The sequence below is a fragment of the Takifugu flavidus genome, chromosome 13 (assembly GCF_003711565.1).
Source record: "Takifugu flavidus isolate HTHZ2018 chromosome 13, ASM371156v2, whole genome shotgun sequence".
NCBI lineage: Eukaryota > Metazoa > Chordata > Actinopteri > Tetraodontiformes > Tetraodontidae > Takifugu > Takifugu flavidus.
The window spans coordinates 8,999,250-9,023,420 of record NC_079532.1 but is presented as its reverse complement, the minus strand read 5'-3'; the positions used below and the strand labels follow the sequence as shown (position 1 = coordinate 9,023,420).

At 46.4% G+C, this 24,171-nt stretch overlaps 3 protein-coding genes across 11 annotated transcripts in view; 2 read left to right on the top strand and 1 right to left on the bottom strand.

Annotated features, from left to right (window-relative positions):
* The first annotated feature begins 116 nt into the window (after positions 1-116).
* On the top strand, positions 117-2,774 carry LOC130536579 (reticulocyte-binding protein homolog 2a-like). Its single transcript, XM_057052633.1, has 3 exons — positions 117-200; positions 935-1,156; positions 1,405-2,774. Exons 1-3 carry the CDS (start codon positions 117-119, stop codon positions 1,813-1,815), a joined length of 717 nt encoding a protein of 238 aa, XP_056908613.1. The 3' UTR covers positions 1,816-2,774.
* Positions 2,775-2,892: 118 nt separating this feature from the next.
* Positions 2,893-20,713, bottom strand: cep290 (centrosomal protein 290). 7 transcript variants are annotated; one of them, XM_057051199.1, is made up of 53 exons: positions 20,424-20,713; positions 20,158-20,282; positions 19,791-19,868; positions 19,612-19,657; positions 19,481-19,518; positions 18,929-19,057; positions 18,656-18,709; positions 18,505-18,525; positions 18,118-18,264; positions 17,756-17,938; positions 17,428-17,517; positions 17,229-17,351; positions 16,115-16,238; positions 15,747-15,919; positions 15,451-15,613; positions 15,264-15,364; positions 15,069-15,135; positions 14,878-14,957; positions 14,724-14,799; positions 14,523-14,638; positions 14,278-14,451; positions 13,995-14,144; positions 13,796-13,911; positions 13,624-13,726; positions 13,061-13,291; positions 12,596-12,769; positions 12,402-12,513; positions 12,098-12,300; positions 11,704-11,855; positions 11,405-11,516; positions 10,825-11,280; positions 10,579-10,743; positions 10,311-10,409; positions 10,105-10,239; positions 9,756-10,019; positions 9,562-9,669; positions 9,107-9,306; positions 8,793-9,006; positions 8,308-8,445; positions 7,447-7,668; positions 7,218-7,325; positions 7,001-7,143; positions 6,760-6,915; positions 6,567-6,684; positions 5,646-6,326; positions 5,323-5,466; positions 5,070-5,156; positions 4,479-4,625; positions 4,251-4,373; positions 4,006-4,175; positions 3,521-3,662; positions 3,248-3,318; positions 2,893-3,049 (listed from the first exon to the last, which is right to left on the bottom strand). In XM_057051199.1, exons 2-53 carry the CDS (start codon positions 20,257-20,259, stop codon positions 3,046-3,048), a joined length of 7,533 nt encoding a protein of 2,510 aa, XP_056907179.1. In that variant the 5' UTR covers positions 20,260-20,282; positions 20,424-20,713; the 3' UTR covers positions 2,893-3,045. The 7 variants fall into 7 exon arrangements, 6 of the variants coding, with proteins under 6 accessions (XP_056907179.1, XP_056907180.1, XP_056907184.1 ...); XM_057051200.1 differs by having other exon boundaries at positions 9,107-9,303; XM_057051204.1 differs by lacking the exon at positions 5,646-6,326.
* The window catches only part of tmtc3 (transmembrane O-mannosyltransferase targeting cadherins 3), a 16,367-nt gene continuing 12,784 nt past the window's right edge, over positions 20,589-24,171 (top strand). For 2 of the 3 annotated variants that reach the window (XM_057051210.1, XM_057051208.1), the window contains exons 1-4: positions 20,785-20,924; positions 21,720-21,933; positions 22,160-22,378; positions 23,897-23,996. In XM_057051210.1, the coding sequence (XP_056907190.1) occupies positions 21,745-21,933; positions 22,160-22,378; positions 23,897-23,996 (508 nt within the window). In that variant the 5' untranslated portion in view covers positions 20,785-20,924; positions 21,720-21,744. Of the gene's footprint in view, positions 20,925-21,719; positions 21,934-22,159; positions 22,379-23,896; positions 23,997-24,171 lie in introns of all 3 variants that reach the window. The other variant, XM_057051209.1, reaches the window with a different exon arrangement.

Genomic DNA, 24,171 nt, shown 5'->3' with positions numbered 1-24,171 from the left:
CAATGATAGGTTCTTCTGCTCTGTAACCTCCGTCGGATCAGTCCTGAAGGGATGATGACTCCGAGACCGGGATGTGCTGACTGGCGGATCTAGAATCAGTACCAGTTCTAGGACTTATGGCCTGTGATGGGGGCCACTGTCTTCCTGCCTCATCTGCTGACTCAGCAGGTGGACCCAAGCCAAAGAACATGAATCTCTCCGTATGGTGCACGTCCTGTTGTGCACAGGGTCACCTGGGCGTGGTTAGCATCAGCATTCAGCGCTTTAGAGGGTAATTTCAGCATCACTGGAAGCATCTGCAGAAGGTGCAGAATGTTCTTGATCGTCCGTCATTGCTGGGGTGGGTGGAGACCGAGTGTCTCTGACTTCCTGTTGTGCAGGAAGCTGGAGAGCAGCTTGGTGAAGCTCAGCTTTACATCCTGCGCTGCTTCTGTCACCATATTTCTGGGTGTGTTCTGCTGTTCCTGGCATCTTATCAGCCCGTCCTTCCTCCATCCTCCTCTTACTGAGTCTGTTGGGAGCGAGCAGAGCAGCTTTCGTGTTGGTTCCTCCTCACCAAGAAGAGACCAGATTCTTGAGTAAACTCCTCAGTTAAGTTGCAGCGTCGCACTTCTGTCACGCTCTGACACACGTTTTTATCTCGTGGAAGAATCCCCAGAAGGCCCTTTAAAGAAAGCGGCTCAGGTCAAGACGCTCGGCGACAAATAAAAGAAAGCTTGAATCTTGACCTTTGACCTTTGACCGAGAATGCAGGCATCCACAGAAGAAAAGAGAGAGAGAAAGAGGAGCAACTTGCAGATGTTGATCTATTTTCTCCTTCTCATGTGCCCCCCAACACACACACACACACACACACACACACACACACACACACACACACACACACACACACACACACACACACACACACACACACGCAGTAACTCTGTAGCAGACCTTTCTGCCCCTCCAACAGCTGAAACAGAGGCTGCATCAGAGCCTGCAGAGGGCGACGCTGTGCTCGCAGGCCGCGGAGGAGGCGGACCGGTCCAGAGGGGAGGTGGAGAAGGGCCGAGCCCTGGCTGAGGCCCGGGCCCTCGGCTGTCAGCGGGACAAAGAGGTGGCGGAGGCCGACAGGAGCCGCACCAGGGAAGAAGTGACGCAGCTCAAGAAAGAGGTTTGAGCCAGACACAGTCAGAGACAGGAGCAGCCTCACAGCTGCAGGCCACCATGTTCCTGTGCTCCATGGTGACGTCCTGCCTCTAAACTGGTCGGTTTCACTCAAGAATTGAGCTCAGACGGTTTCCAGTTGAATCAATACTTGGGTGGACCAGTAGGGGGCGGTGCAGGACACAACATGGGGGTTCTGAGCTGACGCGGTCGCGAAAGGTGACGTCACGTGACCCTTTCCTTTCTCCCCTGTAGCTCACTGATGTGCAGCTCTCGCTGGCCCAAACACAGAAGAGTTACTTTGAAACCAAGCTGGCGCTGGAGCGAGTGGCTGCAGAAAACCAGGCCCTGCTGCAGGAGAAGGAGAAGCTGCAGAGAGAGCGAGAAGAGCTGGGGAAGCAGCTGAGACGGACCACGGAGGAGAAGCAACAAGTGGAGGACAGGTGGACGCAGCATCAATCACCTGCACTGCAGCAGGGAATTCTCCATAAAACACAACATTTCCAGATATTATCTCTCCTCAGCGCTACTAAACTGTTAAACTTGAGTTCATCACCATTTATGGTGTCAGGAGGAACATTCAGACAGCAGAAAAAAGCTCAGGAGGCATTAAACACAAAAGAAAGTAAGAGAAAGAGGAACATTAGGTGGTCTTTGGTCTGTTAGCATCTCTGTTTTAGCAGCTGCTAAGGTCTTGATCTGGATCCAGGTTGTGTTGAAACTCCTGACTGGTGTTCAGATGGAGGGTCCATCAATAATCCAGCACATGAATTCCTGTGGAGATGAATGGTTCCTCTGCAACAAGCCTGATAATCTAATCAGCAAGAATTATGCAGCAAAGGTGAAAAGCTGATTCTCATCAAATCCTGGTGAGAGAAGAGATGGTGACACCTGAGAAGATGAACGAGGGCACGTTTAATCCAATCAGTGGAGATGAAACACAGACGTGCTGCTCAAGAACACCTGACAGCTCCAGATTTATGCTCTCTGGGTTTGGGCTCTTTGTTCTGTTGGAATTGTGGAACAGATCAACATATTTTGGAGCCTAATGAGGTCACACCGGTGTGAGTGATGAGCGCCGTCTGACGGTTCACTGTAGATGATCCAGAGCGTCCAGAGGTCAAACAGGAGTCCAACCAATTGTGAGGGTTCAGGAGAGGCCCCGAAACAACAGAGCCAGAGGAAGAGCTTTAAATCCCAGCTGTGTTGATGCTGACACAGTGCAGGTGGTCCCAGCGCCCAGCAGAAATCTCACTTTAGCTTCACTCTGACAGACTCACGTGTCTAGAATGATGGAACGACTCGCCGCCTCCATGATTCTGGAGCCAGCTGAACCACATTCATTTGAGCTGAGCTCTTTATGAAGGACGAGCACGTTAAAAACACGAGGGTGAGCTGAGTACAAGCCTCTGCCTCAACCTCAGACCCGATTCTGTTGGGTCTTGAATAAATAACCAATCAATCACTGAGTTTCTTCAGGAGGAAAGTCCTCCTCCCTCCAGCTGGAGTCATTCCATCGAGAGGCTTTGGTTCCCTCATCGCCCTCTAGCGGCCACACCGAGTAACGACAACCCATCGCAGCTCTTCACCTCCAGGCTGGTTGATGTTGCCTCTGCCTGTCAAACTTCATATTCTGTCCATATTTGGAACACAGATGGTCGGTGACGTCATCTAATCATTTTTATTTTGGAGATGGTTGTGGTCCTACTGAGAGTGGTGGAAGGTGCAATATATGACGCGTCGTTTCTGATGTCAAAACCCAATTTTAATTTCAAAGACGCATAAATAACAGACACATAAATAACAGACACGGTTTCCACTCTTTAAACAGAATCATATGGGCTTCCAGGGCAGGCGGCACAAACTTCTCCCGTCAGGCGTCTGCAGGCTTATCAGCTACCTGTAGATCAGAGGGGCGAGTGAGCGCTCCGTCCCACTTCGCAGCTCGTTTAGATGTTCCACATCATTACATGTAAACAGGAAATGCTGCAGAACATGAAGCCGTGTTCCGTGGCCATCCCCCAGTGGAGTACGTACACGCACACCACTATGGGCAAAAGCTGCAGATGTTCTAAAAACCTACTGCAGCTCTTCTCACCTCATGGCCTGGAAGTCTTCGGACGGTCCTTCTGTCTGGGCAGATGAGGGAAATCTTCTCAGCATGTGAACCTGTGGAGAGGACAGCACCTTAAACACACCGGAGAGTCCTGGGATCCCCAGAGCTGTTGGATCTCCACCACAATACCGACTCGTGTGCTTTCGTCTCAGAGTAACGGGCGAAGCTACGAGCAGAGCCGAAGTTCTCCTGAAAGCCGCCTCCTGATGGTGCTGGTGGAGCCCACGTGCAGCCTCACGTGTCTGCAGCCATTACCTGATCCTGGAGTTGGCGGATGGTGATCTGGGCCTCCTCCTCGCGCTGGCTGGTCTCCTTCAGCCGCCGCTTCAGCTCGGACACGCTGGAGGTCTTCCTGGCCAGCTCCTTCTCCAGCTCGTTTATTTTGTTCTCAAACATTCTGCGGAACAAGCACAGCACTGACGTTTGTACCCTGGGGGGGGTTGTGTGCGCGGAGGTCACAGGGTTGAAGTGTCAGGATGCAGCTGGGAGCAGCAGAATGAGGCCAAGGTTCATTTAACTGGAGCAGCTGTCAGTTCATCTCATCCCACCACATAAACCATCTCCAGTCCCTGCAGATTATTTATGCAGCAGGCAGAAAATAACTCAGGCCGTGGAATAATACGGCGAGGTTAGATTGGGTCGCTGATGCGGTTACCATGGTAACAGAGCGACAGCGGTGGAGGGAACCTGCACCTCAGCTTTAACCCCTCCCCCCTCCAGGTGTGAGAACAAGGGCTGACCGCGTCACCACTGATGCCCTCCCGGTCTTGCGGTCTGCCACCTCGCCGCCGGGTCTGGACAGAGCTTCCCGCAGGCGCTGATTGGTCGCGTCCAGCTCCGCCTCCAGCATCTCATTGGTCACTTCCAGACTCGTCTTGCTGACTCTCAACCTCTGTGTGGATTCCACTTCCTGCGGGGACAAACGCCTTTGACCCACCTGTTCCTCAGCCTGCGGTTAAAAGCCACGAGGGAAGAGATCGCTCACCCTCTTCAAGGCTCTGCGCAGGCGCTCATTTTCCATTACAATCTTCTCAAATTCTTTGGTTTTAGACTCCAGCCTGGAATTCAGCTCAGCTTCGCTCCGACTCCTGAGATTTTCAATCTCGTTCTTGGGAATAAAAGAAAAACACGGTGAGCAGGAGACCAGAGGACGCGCCTGAATAAAGTGCTTAGTAATCATAAAAGACGTGGGACGTCAGAAACGCCGCCCAACCTTCAGTCTGAGGTTTTCCTGCTGCAAGGCCGCAGACGCGCTGGATTTCTTCAGGGTCTCGTTTTCCCTCTGCACCCGCTCGACCACCTTCTTCATTAACCCGACAGTTTTCTCAAGTTCAGGCACCGTTTTACCACTGAGACCCGGCTGATGGAAAACAAACACAAATGTGATAAACGGCTGCAGTCGCCATGTTGCCCTCCGCTCACGTGACGCAACATAAGGGTTCTCTTTGCGCCTACGTATATATATGCTAGGCTTTCCTGACATCCATCATGGTTCCAGATGCACCCTCCCTCATCACTCAGCAGTTTGTTAACGTGTTACAGCAGTTTGTTAGTTACCGGTAACCAGAGCAGAAGAAGACGTTGATGGTTGGAGGTTTTAGGGTGGAAGTGGTTTGGAACGTGCCAGTGAGGGGCACTTTATGTGTCTACCTCAGTAAATAACTGTATACACTACGTAACGTGGTAAAGTAACTATTACTAAAGCAGGTAACTCGAGTGCTTTAGGAGTAACCTGCCCAACACCGCTCATATGTTGAAGATGGTGGCAGAAGCTGAAAGAACGAGTGGTGTTACGTTAACGTACTCCACGGATGTGGACCAGCTTCTTCTCCAACTCGGCTCTCTCTCTCTTCACGATGCTGTACATTTCCTTAAGGTCGGCAACTTCATTCTGGGGAAAAAGTAAAGCAAATCTTTGGTTCTTTAATGGAATCTTTGGTGCTTGAATGGCTTGTGTCCCCACTTGGTTCATTCATACCTGGGGAACTGAGCCTACTCCTGTCTACAGGTAAAGCTTCAGTTTGGTCCCAAAATAGCCCAACTGGTGTGATGCTTACTTGGAGCCGTGGAATTTGTTTGTTGTCCAAACTTTGCTGCTCCAGTTGGAAGCGTAGCTGCAGGTTTTCAGAGGCCAGCTTGGTGTTTTCTTTGAGTAGGTCCTGATCTCTCTGTGAGGGAGTCCCGGTGCCTCGTCCTGATGTCTGACAGAAGGAAACAGCAAAGAATTTAGCAGTGGAGAATCAATCATGGGTGTGGCGCCTGGGAGGGGGAAAGCAAACACTTCTGTCCGTGCAGCCACACGCTAACAAGCCACATTCTAGTCTGGCTGGTCTCCTGATCTGCACACCTACGGGGATGCTAACGCAGCGGTCTGAAGTACCTTCAGATGTCTAAAAGATCTGCCGTCTCGTTTCCACATATGATCCTTTTTCCTACAGGTGAGGCTCTCTGGGGGTTCGCTCACAGCCAACCTGGGGTCCGCCTCTGCTGAGCAGGACCTTTCTGAATGATCCCCTTTCAGCTTGGCCTCTTCTGGACCCTGTGCCTCAGCTCCCACATCAGCTTCTGCTCCTTCAGGCTCTGCTTCATCAGCTCCTGGTGCTTCTGGCGGCGCTCCACAGGTCTGCTCGCTGTTTGCTGCTGCAGACGGCTCAGGGGACGTCGCCTCTGATCTCCGTCTTTCTGATGGCTCATCACGCTCCGCACTGCTCTTGTGTGAACCCTCTTGTTCCTCTCTGTCTTTAACCATAACAACTTGGGAATCATCAGGAATCTCTTGGAAAACATCTTCTCCTCCTTTCTCACTGTAACCTGATGCAGTCCCAGCTGGGTCTGCATCAGGAACCTGCCCTGCTGTTTCAGTGACCTCGTCTTCTACTCCTGTTGACCTGCCTTGGGGTTCTGTCTGGCTATGATTTGGCTCCTTTTGATGCTCACTGGAGTCATCAATCCTTTCTGGGCTGATGGAGGTTTTGCAGGGCCCACCATCTCCTGTGCTGGACCCATCCTCGATATCAACAATGACAGAACCGACCGGTCCTGAGCGGGAGGAGTTTACCCCCTTCACGGGCAAAAGATTAAATAAAAAGAGAATAAGAAAGAGGTGAAAGAAAAGTGGCAGAGAATGAAAGATTCTCTTGCAGCCTGCAGTCAGTGTGAGCAGGACGACATCACTTCCTGTTTTCATTATCAGAAAATTAGTCAATATAAAGATATAAACTACTCGGCATTAGGGCAAAAGCCTCGATGTACCCATGTAATCAAGTGTTCATGTGAAGCCACAGTCAATACAAACACCTACAGAGGGTCTGGAGGACGGTTCTTTGTGGCTCTCCAGCGTGTGGATCCTGTCCTCCAGGTAGCAGTTTCTGGTGGTCAGAGTCTCTAAGGCATCGTCTCGGGGTAAAGCCTGTTGCAGCCTTACAGTGAAAGAGTCACACATGAGTGCACAGAAAGCTTCCGCACCTCCTTCACTACAACAAAGCAGTAGTTACTTTATCGTGGAGATCTGAGCCTCCAGCTCAGAGTTCTTCTTCTTCAGCTCCTCCATCTGGTTCTCCATCTCAGCGGTCTGAGCTGCCACCACCTGATCCGTGGTCACAGATCGAGCCTTGGTTCTCTTCTGCAGGGCGCTTTTTTCCTGTTCCAGTCTGCACAGACACAACAGTTGACAGCGCTCATTCCTCAGCAGCTGCTTCAGCCCCTGCAGGCCTCGTGCACGCTGGCCACACTCACCTGCCATAGAGCTCCCTGAGCGTGCGCAGCTGCTTCGACACCGTTTCATTCTCACGTTCTCGCTCTTTCAGTAAATTCTTTATCTTCTCCATCTTCGCCTGCCACTTCTTACTTTCCTCCCAGCGCACTAGTTGGTCCGTGGTCTGCAGGTGCAGAAGGACGAGGCTGATGATCGTCCCCACATTATTCGCTGAATGTTTGTCGCTGAGGTTCAAACCTTTCCGTGACTGTCGCTCTGCGGCGTCTTCTCCAGCTCAGACTCCAGCCTCCTGACTTTTTTCTGCAGGTTCTCAATGGTCAGGCTCCTCTCGTCTACTTGATTTAACTAATTGGGAAGTAAACATCGACATTTTCAGACTGGACAACGAAGATGTGAGTTTTATGACCTTACATAATCAGAGAAAATAACGATGCACACGTGCTTTGGCCTCTGCTGCTCCTCTCACCTGCAGGGCACTTTTGAACCTGCTGATCTGCTGTTTCAGCTCCTGGATTTCTTTCTCTCTCTCCTCTCTTTCAGCCTGCAGACGCCTGTGTGTTTTTGTGCTGGTGTGGAGGTCAGAGGTCAGGCGAGTGACTTCTTCTTTTAGAGACTTCTCCTGGCTCCTGGCTGCTTTGGCAGACTCTCTGGCAGCTTGAAGGTCTTCACTGAGTTCCTGCACTTGCACCTGTGAAGCAGAAGTTTGAATGTCATGCAAAGGCCTGACAACATCCTGTACATTTCTTATCTTTAATAAAGGAGCCATTAAAGTGCAGTTTGGGCTTTCTTCCACATTCATATCGTCTTTACATTTTGTGTTAACAAAGCCTCCACTAACAACTGACTTATTCGCGCTCATTTGTGGAAGCAGCTAACGGACTTGGAGCTGAGTTTAGGTGGTGGATTGCAGTTTGCCAGCTGTTTGACAGCAGCTATTAATAAAGACTCCATGGAGATATCGCTGCAAGTCAAAGAGGACACAGTTAGACTGGAATAACAAACTCAATGCATTAGAGAGGAAAAATGTGGGAGCGGCCAAATCAACAATTCTAGACATTCTTTAACAGCAGGAGTGAGTGATGGCAGAATCCTTTCCCCTTAAACACCAGTTTAGGATAAAGAAATATAAAATGGCAGTCATAAAAAGAGCAGGGTTACAGAATATATCATTAAACAAGGATTTCACTGATAAATCTCATCCATCACATTTGAGGGAGTGAATAAAAACAAGCAACTATTTAGAGAATCTAAAGATAAAAATGTATATAATTAATAAAATGTCTGGCTCTTAATGAACACAGGAATGAGGATGATTGGGAGATCCTGCCTTCAGGTCTTTGGTTTGCTTGTCAACCAGGATTTGCACATTTAAGCTCTCTTCTTTTTGTGCGGCGTTGGCGATGACGTTCCTCTCTGCTGTGGCGACCATCTCTGCTCGCAGCTCCTGCAGCGCCTTACAGAGACCCTGAGGACACACAACACACCGGCTGTAAGAAATATGCAGCTTTTTCGATGCTGAGGCAGGACGAAGAAAGACTCCAGGGACCAAAGTCAGTTTTGCATCTTTACGGGTGAAGATGTGGAGTACAAGTGCACCCAGAAAACGCAGGTCACCCCAATACCCGCCTCTACCCATAATCCTCCTGGGTGAGAGATATACCCCCGTCCGTCACACAGTCACATGTATTTCAGTGCTGATTAATAAAAGGATGAATTTATTGACTAAAAATGGAGAGAGACGACTTGCAGAACATCACATCAGTCAAGCCTGGGAAGAATCCATCATATCCATGATAAAAGGAAAAGGACAACCTTGATATGCCTGTCCTTCTTTGTCAGCTGTTTCTTCTGATCTTCCACCAGGTTCTTCATGGTGTTGCTGGGAGAGCGGACGTTGGCCTCCTTCTGGGCTGACAGCTCTGCTTGCAGATCCATCATCTCCTTCTCCAAGCGCATAATCTGACTCCTCTGATCCTCCATCTGAGCCGTCAGAGCTTTCACGTGGGCAGCATGATCCTCCTTGAGCCTGTGATACACAGAATGTCCCTCTCAGCCGTGTAGACTTTTGGCCATTCATACTTTTGGCCCAACATTGCTCCAATAAATCACCACCATCTAATAGTTACCGTGCGGTGGCCTCGGCATGTTCCTTAGCCTGAGTTTCAGTCAAGACCTTCTGATTCTCGAGCTCCATCATGGTCAGATTCAACTTGTCTGTGATGGAAGAGAGGAAGATGTCCTGCTCCGTCACCGTCTGCTTCAGTTCAACCAGCTGTTCCAGGTGTTTTCCTGCTGGAATCACCACAGCTGGCTTCTCCATCAACTGCTGAAGATTTAACGGGTCACAAATAAACACAATGCTAGATAAAGGGAAAAAAGGCCCGATATTCACTTGGAAAAATGAAGTTTACTACAATTATAGGATTTTTAAAAGCACTAAATGAAACTTGAACATCGAAACCCTCCTTTAATTAGTGAACATTTAAAGATGGACGATGGCTTAACGTGATTCAGAGGTCATGAACTCCACGAGTCCGTGTGTTGCTTCAACCCAGTGGGACGTTTAATGTTTAATGCGCACCATTGCCGTTTGTCTGAAGTGGTCCAGGGACGTGTCTGCCTGGGAGTCCAACTTCTGGTGCAATTTCCTAAGCTCTAACTGATGCGTCTTCATCATGTTTTCCCGTTCCTGCAAAAAAAGAGAACAAGTTTCCTCTACGGCGCCTCATCGACCAGCGTCTCACTAATCATCTGTAACATGAGACCGACGCGTACCTGTCTGGCTTCAGTCAGATGGCTATGACATTTTTTCAGCACATCCTCCTTTTTCTCCAGTCTTTCCTGGAGGTCTCTGATGGTCTGCTGAGCCATTCTGAGGGCAATTTGCACGTCCGACTCTTCCTGCATGTTGATTTCAGCCAGCAGACGCTCTCTGTTGGCAGCAGCTGGGAGCCGAAGGCGGAGTTCATTGATAACTTTGTCCCTGGACACGACGTTCCTCTCTGCTTTTGTTAGTGCGTCGTCTTTATCCTTCAGCCTCTGCATGAGTTGGAGTACAGATTGGACCAACAACCTTACCACCTGAACTGGTGAGGGCTGTGCAAACACCGAGCGAGAAGCATACCTCGTCCAAACTTTTGCAGGTGGCCTTCATGCTGGCAATGGTGCGGACGTGCTCGTTGATTCTACTCAGAGCGAACTCTAACTGATGAGCAAGAGGGAGGCTGGGATCTGGCAGGGACTCTGGACCATCGGTATTCTGGAAACAAAAAACTGTACAATCACTGGCCCCATTTTACAAATAAAATAATAATAATAATAATAATGTACCAGTTCAGCCCTGCTCAGATTTTCATCCTCCTGCTGGTCCAGCTGACGCTCCAGCTCTGACTCTCGCTGCTCCCAGGCCAACTGCATTCCATCTCGAAGCTTTGTGAATAAACTGTATTAGCTATTTTAATTTTCTACTACTTTGATGCTGCGATAAAGACCATAGAAACAAAATGTAGATAAAAGTAGTGAAAACAAGAACCGACCCTGTCCAAGTTCAGCAGTGAGTTCCTATGTGAGATGTTTCATATATAAATATCTCTCTCACCATATTCTGCTGAACTACTTGGTTTTCCAGCCCACAGATGCTTCTCTCTTGCTCTTCCACCAGGTTTTTCAGGTACTGGTTCTCCTCCTTCTGGGCTGTCAGCTCTCGACCTTTCCTTAACTCTTGTATGCGACTTTCTTCCAGTTTCTTGTGCCACTCCAGGACCTGTTTGGAGTATCAAATCAGGAAAAAATGAATATTGCACACAAATATTTGTTGTACTGAATAATGAGCGATCAGAATGACCTTCTGGGCTCCTTTCCCGTCCTTCAGGGTTGAGAGGAGTTCTTGCAGGCTTTGATGTTTGGCTTGCAGTTCCTGCGCTCTCCACTCTGCTGTTCTCCTCTCCTCTTCAGCCTTCTTCTTCTCTGCTTGAGCTTTGACTCTGTCCTCCTGAAGGCTGGCAAAGGCCACAGCGAACTTCTCCTGCTGGGGAAGAGGAAGTGCTCCAGCGAACTGCCTACGCAGTGACTGGATGGTCTCCCGGAGACGCTTAGTGCGGTTTCGGGCTTCTTGGCGAGTATTGAACAGAGCGCCCTGTGTGGTGTCCAGCTGCCTTTCGGCTCGCAGCTTGTAGACCTCCAGCTGCTGGATGTGTGAAGTGGTGGATTCCAGCTTGGCTAAGGCAGCTGATTCACTGAGCTGAAGAGCCAAAATGTGCTGGTGGAGCTTCGCAATGAGGGCCTTCTCATCTGACTGTGACTGAGAGAAACGGGAGTGAGAAAGGAGTCCTTGAATTAATCTGGATTAGTTTTAGGTGGCTTCATTCCTCCATGAAACATGGATGAAACATACTTGGAAAGACTTCTAGTAAACCAAACTGCACCTGATAGTCTCGCAGTTGTCTCCTCAGACCCTCTACTTCGATCTGTTTAGAATGTTGTGAGGCTCTCAGCGCAGATGCCTGCATCATGGCTACATTGGACACTTCTTGCAAGCTGTACCAAAGGCAAACAAATATCGCATCATCAGTCAGTGTGGAATAAAGATAGACAGTTGTGTAACTCTAACAATATGCACACACAACCATTTATTCCAGTCAGTCTGAGGCATTCGGGGCATTCGTTTTGGAATTATATCTCCAATAAGGGCATGAATGATTTGGTTTCTCAGGATCAAACATACTTTGAAACTTCAGAGCGAAGCTCTGCCTCATTCTTCTCCAACTCTGCAATCCTGGCTCTGTCAGCATCGCTTACAGCTTTGCTGATGCTGTTGACCAGCTCATCTCGCAGCTCACGCTCCACTCGCTGGGCTTCAATGTTCATCTGGGCCAGCTAAGGAGAAACAGACAGCACATCTAAGAACATCTTTTAAACTGGATTTATGCGAACAACTGCAAAAACATCAGAACCTTGACAAATTCCATTCAGACTCTGGAGTTAATTAAATTCCGATTTCACTGTAAAATGTCTGCTAGTTGCCTGATCTCTGCCCTTCCTGTTAAACACGTTCTGAGCAAGAGCAATCGGGAGTCCAGGATACATCAGTTATCCGCTGTTTTTCGTAAGAGACGTACCTCTGTGATTTTGAACTCGAGCTCTGCGTTCCGTTCTTCCACCTGCATGAGGGACTTTCTCATCTGCTCGTACATTTTTTGGGCATGCTCAGCCCTCTGCCTCTCGTTGAGCTCCTTCAATTCCAAAGTAGTTAAGCGCTTGGAAACAGATATGATTTCATTGTTGGCCAAGACCTTGTCTGCCTTTTCCTTGCCGTTTTCTCCTTTTGATGGAAAAAAGAAACCATGAAGGAGAGATAAATGAGATCAAACTGTAGGTGAGACTCACAGACTGTGATCTCAGCATGACCATTTAAATCCATACCGGTTACACAGATGTTCTCCCACGCTTGCTCTAGAGTGTTCAGTTTCTCCTTTGTAATCTCCAGTTCTTTATTCATGGCAGAGATTTGCTCACGAAGACACTCATTCTCCGCCTGAGTGACAGCACATGAACAATAAACTGTGACAGGAGATCCGAACAAATCAACTCTGAGCGGGCGGTGCCTCCTAAAGTACCTCCAGATGTTCCAGGTTGTTGCTCCTCTGAACCAGGTGGCTGTCCCGTTGCAGGAGGTCCCTGTACTTGACCGTTAGTTCTGTGTACTCTTTGTTGGCCCTCTCCAGTTCTGATAAGGACACACTCTCATCTAATGCCTTCTGCAGAACATCCACTTCATAAGCTGCTCTTTCCTGGATATAAAAATAAATGTTAGAGGAGACATTTCTTACAGGACAGCTATAAAAAAAACAACAGTCGAATCTAATTCTTCTTTTTCCTTTGCATCTGGAAATACTCCCACTTATATCATAATCTATGAAGATATGATGTAATAAGATGCAATAACAGAAGCTTTCCAGTAACGAAGGCAGGAGCATGTATTACTTGTAGCCTTTGATGTGAATACATATTTGAACATTTCCTATATTTATTAGGTAATTTAGATATTTGCTGTCTGTTGCTGCCCATTTCTGTAATCATACCTTATATCGCTGCAGCTCCCCAACCTTCTTGGTGACAGAGACCTCCATTTGGGTGCTCTCAACTTTCAGGCTGTCGTTCTCTTTTTGGAGAAACTGGACCTCCTCCAGCAGGGCGGCGTATCGCAGACTCAGCTTCTTCTCGTTGACTTTCAGCACCGTCAGTTTGCGCAGAGACTCACTCAGCTGTTTTCTGACATTGTCTGGGTCCTTCCGAAGAGTGTCCAGCAGCTCCTGAGAAATGATATAAATGGGAATGTTCTGTCACTCAGCTAAACCCGGTCTCATATACAGGCAGCGGAAGGAAACAAGAAGTCCATAAACTTAATGTAACCACATTTATTTTCAACAGATTCTGAGCCTCTAATTGTTGATGTTGAGCTGTGTATTCCAATACAGTCTCCACTATTATCATCACACCTGTACACCAGACAGTAGATTACTTATAATGAAAAGAGGGAGGGTAATCTCTGCAACATCAGCATATTAAATCAAAACAAACAAGAGTGTATAAAAGCCATGTTTCTGCTGATATACAGGCTTCATTTATCATTGCTTCTACTTACTTCAAACTCCTGGATCTTAACAGTGTCTGTCTGTTTCTCTTCTTCCAGTTTCTTCTGCGTGTCCAGAGACGTCTTCATTCTCTTTTCCCAGTCGGCCTTCTCGCTGGAGAAAACCACCAAACTTTAGTTGAACACTCACCACGTCCTGCCAGAACCCTTCTTCTGCACCAACCTGATGTGCTCTCTGTAGAGGAGCCCCTGCTGGTGAGCAATAACTGACAGCTTTTCTCTGTGTTCCTCCAGATTTACCACCAGTTTCCTGTTTAGTTCCTCTCTGTTATTCAGTTCCTACATAATAAACCTGCTATTACTATGTAATGTGCACTTTATACGGATGAATAAGGACAGTTTTAACTGGGTGGGACACTGACCTGGAGAAGTCTCACAGCGTACTCGTTGAGGGAGCTGATGGTCTCAGCGCTGCTGGGCTCCAGCTCGTTAGGGAGGGTCAAAGGTCGCAGGCTCATTTCAGCACTGCCAGCCCTTCGGAGAAGCTTGACCTCACGTTCTAGTTGGTTTATCTGGGAGACGGAGAAAGTGGAGCTCAGTCCCATCAAACAGTCGGGATCTTTTCTTTATCGTCACCATCATTACACACACACACACACACACACACACTTACAGCCAAAGAAAATATACAGCAAAACACGATACCTTTTCTTCAGCTCTCACACTCTGGCTGAAGTTGTTTGCTGCTTCCTTGCGAGCAGAGTTCAGTTCCTGCCGTAGTTCTTCATTTCTCCCCACCAACTGATGAATTTGGGTCTTAAGGTTTAGGGTGAACTCAGACGGAGTCCTTTTGTGTGTAACATCTGTAGTCTGTGATATCTGTAACGAGCACATCTGCAGGGTAAAAAACAAGCCTAGAAAGAAAAGCAAATTCTGGCGTGGGCACGTACATCACCCAGTGGTTCCAGATTGGGATTGCTGGATGTCCCAGCATTAGTGCTCATAGCTTGGAGGACCTCTTTCAGCGCCACCTCAAGATCACGTTTGACTTTTGACAGTTCATTCACTATAAAATCCAAACAATATCTGATACTTTAAACTCAGTTTCATTTCTTTTATTAAGCTCGTCCAATGAGAAATGAAACGCTTACGTCGGAGGTCAAACTCGGCCTTGTGAAGTTTCAGCTCTTGCTCTTTTTTGTTGAGTTCTTGTTCCAGGAACTCATTCTGCAATAAAAATATTAAAGAATGAAAAAGAAGAATGTGCACTACCACAGGACATACATAGCTGAAGTAATGTCCTACTTTATGTCTGAGTTCTTCATCAGGGAATCTGCTGCTGAGTCTGAAGTCTTCCTCGAGGTGCGACCTTGACATTGAGAACCCTACAAACACAGCTGAGTATTAACGCAAAACATGATGAGGATGATTTATTCCATCATCATCAACTGAGTGCATCTCCAGACGGAGGGTCAGTCCTCAGCTGCTTATTTCACCTTTTTCTTTTGCCAAGGACCTGATTTGCTGCTTTAGTTCCAGTCTCTCCTGTTCAAGTCTTTCAATCTATCAAAATGTTACACAGTCATGGTTAAAAGTTCTGGAGATCAGTGACCATCATTTTTACAACTTGAACCAGCATCAGTGGAGGTGCTGCTCACGCACGTCTGCTCACATTTAAAATCCTGTTTTACCTCTTTGGTGAGCACTTGGTTTTCTGCTTTGTACTGACGTTGTCTGAGCTCTTTGGCCCGTCTGAACTCTGAGAGGTCCACTTCCTGTTCAGGTTCCAGACCTTGAGAGTCATGGAAAGGACAGACGTAAACAACAGTAATGGGTGTTATCTGAGAAGAAATGCAGGCAGAAATCTGATATACAGACCCAGTCTTTCTCTGAAATGTTCATTTTCGTCCACCAGTTGGTTGATTTTCATGGAAAGCTGGTTGATCTCTTTGGTCAAGGACTCTGCTTCACAATCTCTCACTCCAATTTGATGTTTACACTCTTTGATCTCTGCAATGGCGGCTTCTAGGTCATAATTCCCCTGGAATACACACAGAGCCCAGCAGGTCAGAACGCTTCAAATATGCATTTAAACTGATGAAGACCATGGAAACCTTCAGATTTAAGTGTGGGTTGCTGAGTTCTGAAGCTAAAATGAAGCCGACTAGACTCACAGATACGAGCTGGCTCAAGCGCTTCAGGGCCTCGATGAGAGCTTTGTCTTTCTCCTCAGCGTGGGCCTCTGCAAGCTTTGCTGCCTCCTCCTCCTCTGCTGCTCTGCTCTCTGCAGCTTTCAGCTTGGACTTCAGCTCTTCCACCTTTCTCTGCTGGACAGCCGACGCTCGGCCTGATGCAGGAAATAAAGGGAAGTTGTGACGTCACAATCGACCAGGAGACTTTCCTCATCAGGAGCTCACTGAAGAATGAAATCTTCTGCTCACTTGTGTTCACCTGTGTGTAAAGTTACTGTGTTTTCCTGTTAGCTGAAGGCAGCACATCAGAACTCAGAAGAACGTCTCATCTAAGGCAATGATCCACCCACCTTGGTCTTTCTGAGTGGATGTCTTTAGACCGTCCAGGAACTGGCTCTGCTGCTCCATTTCTCTGGTGTACTGCACCACCTGCTCGGTGAGCGTCTTGACCTGCTCGTCTCGCTCTTGAAGAGCCTTTTGGGGATTAGGTTTTAAAAACAGGAAGAATGTGTGAGTGTGACACAAGTCCAGCCTGGAACTGAACTGCATTTGTACCAACAGTCCAGTTTGACATCAATTCTGACACCCTGTCTCTTTCACCTGCCAAGGCGGTTTGAAAACTTGGGGTCATGACTGATGATCACTGATGCTTTCTGATCATGTAGCCTCAGTTTCCCAGTGCTGCTTTGCTCACTTGACCAATCCTGTTGGAGCCCATGCTAAACCCTCGTCGGCTGTTCCACAAAGGTGGACCCACCTCCTGAGCTGTGACTGACCAGACCAGGCCTGTCTTCCTTCAAAAAGCATCAAAGAGCATCTCCTTTCCTTTCCTTTGTCTTTCCCCCATCTCATCTCACCTCCTCTTTCTCTCCTGTCGTGCACTGTTTAGGACGGTCAGCTCATATTTTATTCACATTGGTCTTGATTACATCGATTGCGTCACTCAATAAAAGTCGCTTTGGAAAAAAGTATCTGCTAAATGACTAAAAATGTAGATGTAACATCTCTGATGAATTTATGCAAGAAAGGAGGTTGAAGATAAGAAACGCCCAACATGACATCTGCTATGCTCTTTCATAAAAAGACTCAGAGCAGTGAGAGAAAGGTGGAAGGGAGGACAGGCTGATAACAGGCTGATACCAGGCTGATAACAGGCTGATACCAGGAGAATGCACCCAGAAAAAAATGTGGCAGAAGTCACGTTGGACATAAAAGTCAGAAAGTGAAATTCTCTTTAGGGTGCATGTTGTAAAAGCTGTGAAGCAAGACGCCCAGGCCAATTTTACACTGCAGGCATCTGCCCATTTAAGAGCCAGATCTGATCTTTTTGAGCAGCATGAGGACGTGATATCAGCTATCAAAGCAGATCTCACAGATCATTTCAACGTTCTCCACGGCAGGACGTCAGAGACACTCAGACTCCGCCCACCCCAGCAATGACGGACGATCAAGAACATTCTGCACCTGCTGCAGGTCCATGATGTTGTTTTTATCCAGGTCCAACTGGGCCACGCGAAGCTTCTCCTTCAGATCCTGGATCATCTGCCGGTAGACTGATAGTTCCTCATCCTTGACAGAAAGAACTTTCTGTGAGGGAACAAAAGGCAACAATGGTCATAATTCTGTCCAACAATATAGAGATGATTTATAGGAGGAAACAGACCTTCCACTCCTCCACGTATGTATTGACGGTGGCCATTACTGGATCATCCTCCTCCGTCATCTGATAAATCTTATCTGTTAATTCTCTGACCTGCACATAAAAAACAGTGATTCTTGGCTTCATTACACAAACCTGTCGGTGATAAAATGTTCATCCAAATGCTAAACCTGCTGGAAAATAATGGCACGAAAATCATTGCACAGTCAAAGACCTTCTCGTTCGTCTCTCTGGAAACTGTGAAACTGAACATTTCTGGTTTAAATGTTTCATCTGCAGCAAGTTTTTTCCTCCACAAAACGTAGAAATCCAGAACAGGAATGAAGCTTACTTGTAAATGGGCAAGATCCCTCTCTTTCCTCAGCTGGTCCATTTTGGCGTCCGTTTCCTGCACAACCATCTTCATTTTGTTGAATTTGTCCGTCATCTTCTCCATCTCGCTCACCGACTCCTCCAGATTTTTCTGCATCTGCTCATTTTGGGTTTTCAGCTCCAAGTTTTCATCTTCTGCTCGCTAATCACCATGAAAGGGGAAAAAAAACAAGCAAAAACAATTGGTGACTAAAAGCAAGTGTTTACCCAGGTTTATCCAAGGTCCTGGTGGTCCTTCAGACTACTCCAGCACAGTGCATGACTGAGCCAAAAATAGCCTGTAGTCCAGATGGACCAGTGGACAGAGTCCCCTGAATGTACCTGAAGGTCGTCCAAGCACTGGTACAGCTGACGGTTGGCAGAACTGAGCTTTCTTTGAATGTCAGCATTCTCATCTGTGGATGAGACTGACTCCTTCTTATTCAGCTCTCTGCAATAAAAACCCACATCGTCCTGGAGCTGCTCGTTCTGTGGTGGCACAAAAAGGGCAGAGTTAGTATCTGAGCCAGAGTCCTGCATTGGAATCTATATCATCTGAATTGGATCAACATTTGAGTGGAGTTAAAGATGCGTGTGCATTAGTGTGTTTAGTGTGGAGCAGTTTGTCTCGTTTCATCAGACTAGAACAAAGCATCAAAGAACACACACACGCCCGCGCACACACACTTAATGTTTTCACGAACATCTAACACTACCTCTATTTCTTACCTTCTTCTTAAGCTTTTTAATCTTAGGCAGTGAAATGAAAAGAAATAAAAGGGATGAAAGTTTAGTCGAGTACATGCAAATGCGTGTTTAGACGGAGGAGGGGATGAAGGGTGTGTAGGTCATTCCTGATAAAGCAGGAGCTGCCTCATACCTCTCTCTTCAGCTTCCTGACTTCTTCCTCAGCTTCCTCGGCTCGTAGAACCAACTAGGAAAACAGATACACAGTGTTTACCCTTTACTCTATTCCTCTATGTTCTGGTCCTAGAACAGCAAGCAGAAGTTATCACAACATTAATGACTATAAAAAAAAAGCTTCATTTTTGTGGAATGTTTGTAGAAGCTGAAATCACCAAGAACAAGCAGAATATGAACGCTGCTAAATGAATTACTTACACAAACATACAAAGATATATATCGCTAATACCTCCTCTCTGGTATTCTTCTCTCTTCCCATCTCTTTCTTCAATAAAGTCAGTTCCCTCTCTCTTTCCTCCAGTTGGATCTCGAGCTGTTGAATCTCGTCCCTCAGAAAGTGCACGTCTGACCCGACGCCCTGAGCCAGATGGACCGGAAACAAGATGCAATACAAAGAAAATCATTTACTAAGAATGTGGAACCCACTGCCCCAGTAGCTGCTGCCATCATGAGATCCTCAATAAATAATCACCCTTAGTCAGAAAAGAAAATCCTCAATGAAATGAAATAAAATAACAAAGCAAAACAAGAAGGAAGGGCTGTAAGCATGGAGGGAATTAGCTCTAATCCTCTTAATGAGCGTCACAGCCCATCCTTCTGAAGCCGGACGACACTCGGATTGGCTGAAGACCAGGCAGCTTCAAGTGTCAATCACAGCCAGAAGGTTTCTGTGATTCCTCACACGTTCCAGATAAATATGAAAATTAGGGGACTTAATTAGTAGCAGATAAACTGGGAAGTGCAAAGGTGAAGAAAACTGCCACTTAGGTCAAAATATTACCTTGAATTCTTGTTCCCGTCTTGATTTCCTGCCACGATCTGCAGTAAAGTGGGCAGAACCAGTCATTTAGTCAGCAGCAATTCTTGGCTAGAATGCATGAAAGGTCACATCAATTTAATCTGTGAACTTACCTTCTGAAATGAAATTGACAGCTGTCTGAAGTTCCAAGTCCCAATTCTAAAAAGCAGGAGAAAGAAACCCATGACAGTAATATAATTATTCCTAAAACACAAAGTGACAAGCTGATAAATTAAGGAGACTGGATACAGAACATGACAGAGATTAAAACTGGATAATCTAAAATGATCACCTTCAGCAGGGCTTGAAACACTCTAAAGACATGTGCGACATCTTCTGGCGTTCTATCCTCCGCATCCCATCGTTCAGCCTGGATGGAAAACCATGGTTCAGTGTGACAACACGCCATTATCCCTAAATCTGAGGACCACTCATATTATGGTGCATCAATTATACTGTGCAAAGATACGAAAGGGCAAAGGTCAGCATGGACACCAGGAAAATGCTGATCACACAAGAACAATGGGTTCAGAACTGGTGCGCATCAAAAAGCCCATCATTTAAAGCTGAGCACATACTGTACTGGTGCATCTTAGAATGTATGTATGAATGTATGATAATGAATGTATGTATGTATGATAATGAATGTATGTAATTACCAAAACCAACGTGTTGAAAACATCATCCAACTGGTCCTTTTTCCAGTTCCGGAGACTGAACGGATCGATTCCCATAACTTTGTCCCATTCAAATGCAGCCATATTATTATATTGTTAACCTGAAACTGGACAGAAAGTGGAGAAATAACGAGTTTGTTAGCCACTTTTATCCAGGAACGTATGGCTACATAACGTTTTGCCTTGTAAAATGATTCTAATTTACAGCAATTTTACGAAGCTAAACGGTGTAATTCAACGGGACTCACATTAACTGACTTTATACCACCATGAAACGCCTTCGTTGAAGATGAAATGAGCGCGGCAGGGTGACATTTTAGGCTTGGGATGAATTTTAAGGAGCGTAATCTTCCATCCCGACGCTGACGTGAGGTGACGCTCTGGTTACCGTGTCCCTCCCAACGCGCGCGACAGCTGCGTTAGCTTGGAGCTACTACAAACCAAACCAAAACTAACCAGGGACAAGCCCGTTTTTAGACACGCTCGATAACACACAGGCAGAGTGGGCGAAATGTTGCCTTTATCTTGTACCTGTGCGGTACACTTTTGGCCGAAACAAGCCGAGTCTAACCAAAGTAGTATTTTGTTTAACTTACGCGGTCACCTTTGCACCGGAAGTGATAACGATGACGTCCTGGCGATAGCTAGCAAACAAGTAAAATGCAGTTTTGTTGAATTCCTTCTACATGTGTAACTTTCTGGTTTGTGATACCTCATTTGCGGTTACCATTAGCAAGGATTTAGACAAGGTAGGTAAAACAATGCAGGGATGGGCTTTACGATCCACTTTATACAATTTATAAAGATAGTCATGAATAGCATTAGCAACCAAATTAGCTACTTTGTTAGCTAACGTAGCAATATGCAATCTGAAGTTGTCACAGAGCGACATGTGATTGTCAATAACTTGATTTGCATTGTTGTATTCTAATGTTTGTATTTTTGCATTATCATCTAATGTAACTTGATTGAATGATCTCACTAAGGTAATTTGCACTCTGAAGTGAATTGACTGAATGTACCGGCTGCAGCAGTAAATTGCTTTTTACTTATATTTTAACCTTTTCTGCCATGTACTTGCTGTGTATATTCTTTGCTATATTACACGGTCCGAGCTGAGGTAAATAATCCATATCTAAAGTGGGGAAGGCTGGTAGCCTATAAGGGTGTTAAACGGTGGTCACAGAGACTTAATGAATGTTCATTCATCCTCCCATCCTGCTCATTTAAATTTCAATAGAGCAGCTGAGCAGGCCAACACACTCTGCAGTGTGTGTAGATATATATATACACACTATAGACAGACTATATAAAGTATATTGCGTTATTACAGTCTAATTTATTTAAAATCTAGTGATGGTTTTCCCTTTACCAGTTTAACTGGCTACTTAGGAGTATCCAGCATGCCTTTGAGCTGTGTAAGTACAAGAGGTTTTTTTGTATTAACTGTTTGATAATTAACTGTTTTTAGGGAGAAAATGCTTACGGAAAGTGTTAAAAACACAAAAAAGCAACCTCTTGACACGTTTGTTTTGCTTGTGCAGTGATCAATGACGGCTTTGATCGGCCATGGCTGTCGTGTCATGGAAGGAGATTTTACTTTTGACTGGACTGGTGGTGGGATGTTTCTGGAATAGTCTGTCGTGTGGCTTCGTGTTTGACGATGTCTCCGCCATTCTCGACAACAAAGACCTGCGGCCCTCAACTCCTCTTCGCAATTTATTCCTTAATGATTTCTGGGGCACCCCAATGTCTGAGGTATGTACACATCTGCAACATTTTAGTCAGAAAATGCATACTTTAGCGGATTAGGTTGTGCAGCTTGCAGTATGAACTGAAAAACAGGTGGAATTATTAGATTCCAAAGCAAAGGTGCATGTTTTTCACATTTACTATGCAGTATCACTCAAAGTTGAATTTAATTTTGAAGGGGCATCAAATGACCCTCTCTTTAAAGCCCACGTGTCCTGTTTGTGCTCTGCAGGAGCGGAGCCATAAATCCTACAGACCACTGACTGTGCTTACCTTCCGGATGAACTACCTCTTCAGCGAGCTGAACGCAGCTTCATACCACCTCCTCAATCTTGTTTTGCACGCTGTTGTGTGTGTGCTTTTCCTGCGAGTGTGCAGGTTGTTTCTGGACAAGACTTCCAGCTTGGTTGCAGCACTGCTGTTTGCCGTGCACCCCATCCACACAGAAGCTGTGAGTATAGCCGTCAGGATGGTAGTATTAGTTTTAAACTGCAGGGGTCATGGTTGTAATTCGTTTAAACCAAGGCTGTCGAATTTGAAACGCTCATTTCTTGGATCTGATGTGTTGTTGCAGACTGAATGAATCCTCCAGTGGTGGCACTTCTCAGTAGTTGTGTTGGCTGGAGTGTCCCTAACATCTTCCTGAGGGAATGCTGGGCCCCTGCCCTTAAGGAAGCTTTCCCCTCACACATGTCCCATGCTGATGTGAACCCACCTCTTTTCTGTCACTGTCTGCTGCTGAAAACAACAGCCTGTGCAACAAGCTCAGCAACTGTCTGTTAAATTTACCATCCCCCCACCAAGAGGGAGAGGGAAAAGTCACATGTTCCTATTCGTATTCTATATGAATACGAATCTGTTTGGACCTGTAGCTCAGAATGGCAAATAGGTGAATCATGTAAATTAACAAGCGGTTTATTCTTTAAAACATGTCCAAAGACAATGTATTGAAAAGAAAATGGAGCCGTACGAGATCCCAGAACCTAAAGTGAGTGTGGCCCACAGCTGATAGGTGATGAATAGATGACGGAGTGACCTTAATGACCTTGGCATTGAACCAAACCTTTTATCTCAGTCATCTATTTTAAAAGAACGCTCTTAAAACCCCTTTCCTAATAATTGCTAGCAGTTCATCCGCGCAGGCAGGCTCTGACAAGAGTAGGAAAACAAAGGGCTAAAATAACATTTGGCTACTTACGTATTTGGCTGCCTTTGTCATATAGCTGCTCTGCTGTGTTAGTCCTGTTTGTCGTGCAGCAATACCAACTCGCACCTTCGATTGTTACATTTTAATAAAGCATATTTGCAGATGTGTCCTCTTGTTTGCCCCTGCAAACACGACTGCGACCACGTCTAAACCTTATTACCTGTTACCTGGTGTTGCTGTTTCTCACAGCTCTGTGGTGACTGAGGTCAGCGTGCACCTTTATTTTCCTTCCACATGAGAACACTTGTCATTTTTATGAAAGATGCTGCTGTAGTGAAGGCCCGATGGGATTTATTGGTTATTTCTGGAGCTTAAAATCTACTCCCATGCCAAATGTTGACACACATTTAAAGTTGTCCCTGGGAATATGATGCCAATATCAACATAGAAAAGATCTTTTTTCAGATACTGTATCTGTAAAGTCAATGGGATGGAGTGTCTTGTCAGCCTGCTTTGAAGTAACAGCATCTTTTTAACGTGTGTGTGTGTGTGTGTGTGTGTGTGTGTGTGTGTGTGTGTGTGTGTGTCTCAACATACACACACACACTGAAGCATCTGCTTCACAGGTTCCCACAAGTTCCGATTTAATAGGTGCTGTTTGTAGACATATGTGCTGGAATGGTCATGTCCTGGAGCATTGGCACACATGTCCAGTCCAGTCTCAACATCTAGGAGCCACCAGTTTGCACGAATGAACATGCTCAGGATCCTTAGTGTTCCTTAGTGACAGCAAATATGAAACGATTCTTTTTCTCATGTCAGGTTACCGGTGTGGTTGGCAGAGCTGAACTTCTGTCTTCCATCTTCCTTCTGGCTGCTTTTCTTGCCTACACAAAATCAACGGGCGTGGACAGATCTATAGGTACGTTTCACCCCTAAACACTCACATGTGCTCGTGTGTGGCTGAAGAACACGGATGTAGCGGACTCGATGGGTTTGCCAGGTCATTTCTGAACCCCCTAGAACCTGCCAGTATCTTTAAAAGCTTAACCCATCAATTACACTTTACACTGCAGCACAGTCCTTTCCTTGGAGAC

Coding starts and splice junctions, on each gene's coding strand:
- LOC130536579 (XM_057052633.1), top strand. CDS start 117: ATGGCCTGTGATGGGGGCCACTGTCTTCCTGCCTCATCTGCTGACTCA. Junction 201..934: donor CAAAGAACATGAATCTCTCC/GTATGGTGCACG, acceptor ACTCTGTAGCAG/ACCTTTCTGCCCCTCCAACA. Junction 1,157..1,404: donor TGACGCAGCTCAAGAAAGAG/GTTTGAGCCAGA, acceptor TCTCCCCTGTAG/CTCACTGATGTGCAGCTCTC.
- cep290 (XM_057051199.1), bottom strand. CDS start 20,259: ATGGCTGCATTTGAATGGGACAAAGTTATGGGAATCGATCCGTTCAGT. Junction 19,519..19,611: donor TGTCAATTTCATTTCAGAAG/GTAAGTTCACAG, acceptor ACTTTACTGCAG/ATCGTGGCAGGAAATCAAGA. Junction 13,727..13,795: donor CTCTACAGAGAGCACATCAG/GTTGGTGCAGAA, acceptor GGTTTTCTCCAG/CGAGAAGGCCGACTGGGAAA.